This window comes from Vanessa tameamea, chromosome 11, assembly GCF_037043105.1.
Source record: "Vanessa tameamea isolate UH-Manoa-2023 chromosome 11, ilVanTame1 primary haplotype, whole genome shotgun sequence".
NCBI lineage: Eukaryota > Metazoa > Arthropoda > Insecta > Lepidoptera > Nymphalidae > Vanessa > Vanessa tameamea.
In genome coordinates, this window is record NC_087319.1 from 4,040,824 (window position 1) to 4,048,723 (window position 7,900).

At 31.4% G+C, this 7,900-nt stretch overlaps 1 protein-coding gene across 1 annotated transcript; it reads left to right on the forward strand.

Moving 5' to 3' along the window:
• The first annotated feature begins 6,060 nt into the window (after nucleotides 1-6,060).
• LOC113400818 (GILT-like protein 1) lies at nucleotides 6,061-7,037 on the forward strand. Its single transcript, XM_026640489.2, has one exon. The coding sequence runs from the start codon at nucleotides 6,085-6,087 to the stop codon at nucleotides 6,733-6,735; it is 651 nt and encodes a 216-aa protein (XP_026496274.2). The 5' UTR covers nucleotides 6,061-6,084; the 3' UTR covers nucleotides 6,736-7,037.
• Nucleotides 7,038-7,900: the final 863 nt, after the last annotated feature.

Consider the following 7,900-nt stretch of genomic DNA (forward strand, 5'->3'; position numbering starts at 1 on the left):
ATATACTCGTAACTACTTAATTCTCTAACTCGATGGCGCATTTACGCTATAAAGAATGGTTAATATTTATTACAGTGACAATGTTAGTATTACTACTAAGCGGACTTTTTACAGTGCACTTATTTTTTTCTTCTTAGTGATCTTCATCATTGAAGGTCGTGCTTACCCTGAAATGTTTTTACTGATAGGTTGACTAGCTTCCTTCGCATCAATCTGTTTTCAGCTCAGTCAAGTTCCGTTATGTTTTGAATGTGGTTGGACCAACTGGTACTATTACCAGTTAATCCCGATTGTCTGATTGACTCCGGGCACTATGATATTTGGTAGTGATCTTCAGTTTGTCGAAAATGGATATACCTGTATGAAAAATCACGAGAAGTACATTGTCTTCCACATCTGTGATACGTTATTTTCTTAACCTACTGAAGGAATGTTCCAAGCCCCAATATAGCGGTTGAGAACAATTCTTTACGCTCGTTCTTCCTTTGCAACAACTGGTTGGCTCACACAGTCAACTCTCCATTGGACATCCTTATAGTGAATTGACACGGTTCGATTACAGTTGACCAGCATTTTATTATTACACGATAAAAAATTATATGAATTAACAAGAAATAGGCAAACTATTCACGATTATTATTATTTTATTTTTACTAAAAGACTGTTAAGACTGTTGAATTGCTTTCGATTAACCAGTTGATCGATTAAAATCGAATTGTATGAAGGCGGATTACAGTCAATCTACGTCAACTCTTAATACATTTTTTTTATTTTTTAATAATAAACTAAAAAAAACTTGATTTAATTAAAAGTTAATTAATCGCTAATTTTATGTGCGAATGAAATAGTGATAAAAATACATTTAAATTGTTCATATATATACATATAACTATTACTAATAGTATCGACGTAAATTAAAACATTTTTTATCCCTAGAACTTAACACGTTATTAAAATAGTGATGTGGCACTAACTCGAACATCGCCAAAACCGTAAAACTATCCGATGTGGGTCATACTATTCAATTCCGCACGTAGTACAGATCAGCGTATCCTCTCCGCTTTGATCAGTGGCATCCGCAAACGGCTGAAGGATGGCGGCTCGCCCATGCAGAAGTTATCGCTTATTGAAATCGATCCCCGTGACCCGGGACCGCTGTCCGATATTTTTCACTTCACTATTATATGTACGATATAACTTAAATTTTCATTACGAACTGCAGTTTTAAAGTTTAAATTTATATATACGAGATTGCTTGGAATACAATATTGTGCCTTAAATTAAATCTGATAGTTATGTTAATAATTTTCTCTAACTCTTTATTTCATCACTGGCAGCCGGTCCTGACTTCACATTAAAAAAAAACTATTTTATTTTTTAACCGTTAAGATAAAAATATACGCTAATCACTCCATCCGTCGGTACTGTGTTATTATATCGTACTATAGACCCAGCTTAACTTTTCTCTCATTTTTTTAAATGTATCGCAAAACAACCCACCAGGCAGGGCCATATTTTCTCTGAATAACTACCAAAAAGTATTTACATTATTGTACAGTTTAGCTACCTACAAGCTAACACAAATCCCTCCTACTAGAAATTTTGAATCATCATTTTACAATTTAATTAAATGTTAAGATACCACTAGTTTGGAATTTATCACAAAATCTTATGTATTTTATACATTTCGAAGATTAACTGTTCAAATTTCAAGATATTACTGAATGATCATGAACATTATACAAATAACACAGATCAATGTAACTGAGTTAATAATGCATTACATTAGCAGCCTGTAAATTTCCCACTGCTGGGCAAAGGCCTCCTCTCCTTTTGAGGAGAAAGCTTGGAGCATATTCCACCACGCTGCTCCAATGCGTGTTGGTGGAATACACATGTGACAGAATTTCGTTAAAATTAGACACATGCAGGCTTCCTCGCGATGTTTTCCTTCACCGCCAAGCACGAGATAAATTGTAAACACAAATTAAGCACATGAAAATTCAGTGGTGCCTGCCTGGGTTTGAACCCGAAATCATCGGTTACGATGCACGCGTTCTAACCACTGTACCATCTCGGCTAATAATGCAATATGGAGTGTCAACTTAAATTTTGTTCGTAAGCGTAAAGAAAAAATTAAATCCCGTATATATACACCGTCTCACAATTGTATCACGAATTTTTAATATATAAAATAAGTGATATACCTATGTTGGGTGGATCGTAAGCCACGTTTCGGGTAACTCGTGCGTCGAATTCGCATTTCTTTTCATAGATAATTCCGCGCGTTCCCCAGTATAATATTCAGTTCGCTAAGACATAAACATTTCGCGGAGTAAGGGACGATGAGGCGAAAAATTGCATTATTAAAACATAAACACGCGCACATAGAGAATTTTATGGTAATCGACGACCTCAATACATACGTCACATCCTATAGAACGACACTTACACTTCTACGTGTAATAATATATTTTTTTATATTTTACATTGACACAACTAACACTATGAATTATATTGAATTATATTTTTAGATATAGGTTAATTTAAGAATTAATTAGCCGCTGAAAAATATTGTTGATTTTATTTGTCATTTTATATTTTATGGTTTTTAAATTATTATACATGGGTACTTAAAACAGATCTTAAAAATGAAATCATTTTTTAATACAAAGCATTATAATTTTAGATGAAAATTGAAAGCAACTAATAATTGTAGTATATTTTAATCCATATTTAGTTTTATAATATATGTAAATACAATATAAAAAAGCCTTATGGCATAAATAACACGAACGCGACACTGAGTAGTCGTTGTCACCTTTTCATTTACCCATCAAAGGCTTCGTGATCGCTTCCCATGTCCTAATTAGCAGATTCTCGTTTTGTGTCCGTTCGTTTGGAAGATATTGTTTATTGGCAATAGCTGTGCCGCGCCTCTAAGAGCGCTACTGGTACGGAAAATTGAGGGAAAATCAGACGATATAACGCTTGGCCCACTTTTCGGATGAATCTTCAATTATTTTGATCATGTTTAACTTTTGTTAAAATGTATTTTGAATGTGTTAAGTGTTATGTTATGTATCGCAAGGGTTGTTCTTTAGAAATGAGAGTATTTGTGTAATACTTGTGAATTTATATAGATTACTTATACTGAATTAAATATTATTAGGCATAGGTTTTTAAATATAAAAAAATATTCCGCCTTTTGCCGATTAAATAATGATTATGAATGTGTTAGTGTTTGATCAGTAAGAGAAATAATTTCTGAAGAAGAAGCAGAGGTTTGAGAGGAGACATATTCATAGAAATCATGCAGATAGATTACAAGCTAATGTTCAACAATTTTCAGCCTGTGGTTTCACGAGCGTATCAAGGAGGAGGAAGGTGTAAGATTATTTTTTATTTTAGCTGTAAATAAACTTTTTACATTATTAAATAAATAAAACATGAATTTATTGCACTTTGCACCATTTTAGTTTCGCTTAACTAAGTCATGTAAAGTACAACTTATTCAAATGTTAGTAAAAGATATTAAAAAGTCTTCGTTTCAGAGCATAAAATAAATGAGCTCATAATATTAGAAGTTTAAAATTACTTCAAAGAAACTTCAACTGCTTATGAATATTTGAAAGAATACACTAGGTTTTCTTCAAAACTTAAGAGAAAAATTGCATAATACTTAAACGCAGGTGTAGAAATAGGTTATGAAATAAATATTCATATGCTCTGAAGAGTACACTTTAAGAATGGCTTCCTGTTATCGTAGATTTTTATGGAATGGCGTAACAAACTTTAAATATAATTTTCAGAACCAATATATAACGTTACCTCCATAGTTAGAGTAAGATAAGTTAATTCAGAGCCATTATATATTTTTTTCAACTATCAAGATATAATACATATTTTTGTATAATTTGAAAACATACTTGTATTACTTTTCTTAATACACCCAATATTTTAACTATCATTCAATACTAAAATATTTGATGACATATTGACTTTATTCTCTACACAATAATATGAAAGCCTTCCATTTATGTATATGTAAAAGAACAATTTGTTTTTAATATATCGTTTAATTCAAAACCGATCTAAATTAAATGGCGCTTATACGCAATGTTTAACAAAACGCGACACAAACATTTAGGTACAAGATAAACTTATTCACCTACATAAAGATGACCCATACATTATATTATATTAAAATATAATGACGTATCTAATTAGTTGTTATGACGTACAAAGAGAGGATATTTTCTCTCATATAACATAATCATATATATTTTAGATACGAATTTAACTATTGATGTTATACAACGCCTGCATAAATATTGAGAGCAAAAACACAATCCTGTTACATTTAAAAAAAAATATTGCCTATCCTTCGTATCTGTTCCTCGTCTACCTATAACGTATACATTTCCATGCAAACGGGAGTCACGTTAGATCAAATATTTTTGGCTTTCTATTTCTGAATGAGAACGAAAGTCAGTCCAGATTGAATAGAAAACGGCTGACTGAATCCAGTGTTATATATTCCCATAAAAGTGTTCTCGTTATTCTTGCCAACAGCCACGTGTTCACGTACTAGGAAAAAATGTAAACCCATTATTCGGGCGTCGAGAAAAACATGTAAATAAATTAGCCTGTCCAAAAATCCACTCGTACGGAAGATATTACTTATTGGAAACTATTACTACACTATTATAGATTAGATGGGCATTGATCCAAGTTATATTTCAAACTTATTTCCTATTTACTATTAAAGTTCGCTCGTTTATACTTGGGAAATTATTTTACATTAATATTTAATATTTTCGCAATTGTAGTTTGAAAACAAACTTATCCAAAATGAAATATAATATTGCCAACCAACAAATCACTTATTTCAACTTTACTAGATATACAGTTTACTAGAATAATAAGTATTGCTATACATTTTTTTTATTATACTGAAACTGTATGTTAGCCAACTTTGAAAATGATAAAAATCTTTAGCACTAAGTTAAAATTTCATTTGGAACGAATACTTCAGCCTTCAAGTGTTTATCTGATTGCTGTCTGTAAAAGTCGACTGTACCTAGTTTTAGTATTTTCCAAAAAGAGAATTATTTTAGGTCAAAATACAAACTTATATTTAAATAATTAAATCACCTATTTAATAAATGTAAAATCGAATTTATCAAAAATTTTTTGAAATATTTATTTTTTTGTAATAATATAAACAGGTACAAAGAATTTAGGCAAAGGATTAAAATTCCAAGACCCGTCCAAGCCTTTGTATAGAACATTTGGGTAGTATTGATCGAGCGGCTAGACGAACCGACACGAGAGACCATAGTCTTCAATTATTCAGCCTACTTCCGCAGCAGAGCTCGTTCGTTACATCTCTCCCTGAGTGTATTGCTACTCTTTTACGGTGTTGGACTCCTATATAACGTAGGATTGCAATAAAATAAAAATTCATAGCCAAGACGAACGTGTATTGTATTAAGATTCTGTAAATTTACTTGTATAGAACTTCTTAATGTTTTATTTAATACTCCAAAAATATTGACTTTTATTTAATTAGTAAATCAGACATTAATCGAACACTCATGTATTGATAAGGATATAAACATATCGGATACTTTCAAAGCGATGTTAACCATATGACATAATATTATGTCCAATCCTGTTTCTTATATTTGTAATTACAGTAGCTGACTCACCTTTTAAACTCAACCCCAATATAATATATTTTAATGACTAGTATTGATTTTTGATAGTAGAATAATGGATTGTATCTACGTGACCAACTACATAAGTTTGGATTCAATAAATATGAATCGAAATTGTACACAAACTTCTGATAGAAAATATAAAATGAGATCATAAATAATTCCAAACCTTTATAATTTTTTGATAAAAATAATGTAATCTTATCGACTAATGGAGTATTTATCGAATATAAAGACAAGTCCAAAAATTATCTTCGTTACAAAAGTAATACTCGTCATATTTATCATATATAATTAGATTGATAAAAATAATATCATACGTTCATACGGTAGTACTGTGTGGCCTATATCCCTTGGTGACATGAGAAATACGGCCAAAATTATGTATATAGCATTTGTATTTCTGTTTTTATATGCCTCATCCGCCGACAGTGCTTTACAAACTGTAAATGGAACTATTCACATGAGAATTGGGACAACCGCGGCATGCTCTGACGCTGCTAGATTTATTCAGAGCCAAGTACTTCAAACATATGAATTGTACAAGGAATATTTGGAGATTGAATTTGTGCCTTGGGGAAGAACTACAAGAGACGCTGAAGGTAATCTCAATTGCCAATTTGGTGAAAATGATTGTTGGGCCAATCGTGTTCAGAGATGCGTTCTTGGCTTACTTGCTGGAAACACAGACGTTCAAATGAAATATATGCTATGTGAATTTTCTCCTCCTTTCCCTGCACTCCGGCAGAGAAGTCTATTATGTGCTCAGTCTGTTGGGCTGAATGTGATTGAAGTAGACTATTGCATGACAACGACTGGAAACGCCCTGGAAGGTCCGGCTGAACTTGCTTCAACAGCTGCTGTAGAAGCGATACGATTCATACCATTTATCGTTTTCAATAATAATATTAGCGTCAACCAGCATGTCCAGGCGTACAGCAATTTACGAAGCACAATTTGCTTTGCATTAGCAGATGACCCAACAACAGGGATAACGTACTGTAAAATTTAAACTTGAAGAATATTAAAAAACGAAAATAACAAACGTTATCTCCTAATCAGGAAATTAAACCTCCTCGTAATTGGTGATTTAAGAAATAACAGTTTTATCTTACTTGGCCCCAGCTCGGATTATCGTACTTTCAAGATAAATTTCAACATTGTCGTCTTTTAATTAACGAAGGATAATTGACAATAATTGAGTGTTAAAACCGGCAATATCTGTTTTATTTGTAAAGATAACAGTGAATTTTCAACCATAATATAAAAAATACGTTACTATTTTCTGTGTCAATAAATGAGTAACAATCATAATTTTTTTTTTTTAATTTTCTCACTTTTGTCAGATAATTACAGAATCTACACATATACAAAATATATATTTACAAAAGTATGTTTTCAAAATCAGGTCCACTCTCCATGCCCTCATTTTCATAACCCGATAGCACGACAATCACAACCAGATAGAGTGCACAACCAAACCAATGAACGCAGAGTCCGACTGAACCAATGAGTCAATTTGAGTCTTAGTTATATCTGTATCGATGTTTTAATATATAAAAATAATGTATATATATTTCTATTATCATGTACAAAGTTATACATATTTGTAACTTAAAAATATATATAGTAATATTATATTAAAGTTATAAAATTAATTAACAGTTAAACTATTAATATGTATAATGGAATGAAAAATAAATTTCACATTCAACGTGTTACGTACAACCAAAACTTCATTAATGGTATTGCGACTGGCTGCAATTATCACTAATTTGGATTTAATTTGTACTGGAACAGTATAATGTGCCATTTTATTTGCGTATTCTCTTTAATGGTTTGCAAACGATCCTCTTAACTGTCCTCCGAATGCACTCAGTTGTCGAATATCATTTAGGTGATGGTATTGTATTGGATGAACAGCTTTGGTTGGTATTTCAATCGTATGGAAGTATGTATGACAATTTTGATACTTTCCCATCAACAAACATTTTCGTGGCTCGAGTTCTGAAATACTGTACATAATATATGATGGTTCAAAAAATTATGAAATTATGTTGTTAGTTTTTGCATATATAATGTATTTATTTTATTTACACGGTATAAAATCAGTAACTATTGTACCAACATATCGTGAACAGCAATTATACTTATATGTATATATAGACTGTATAACT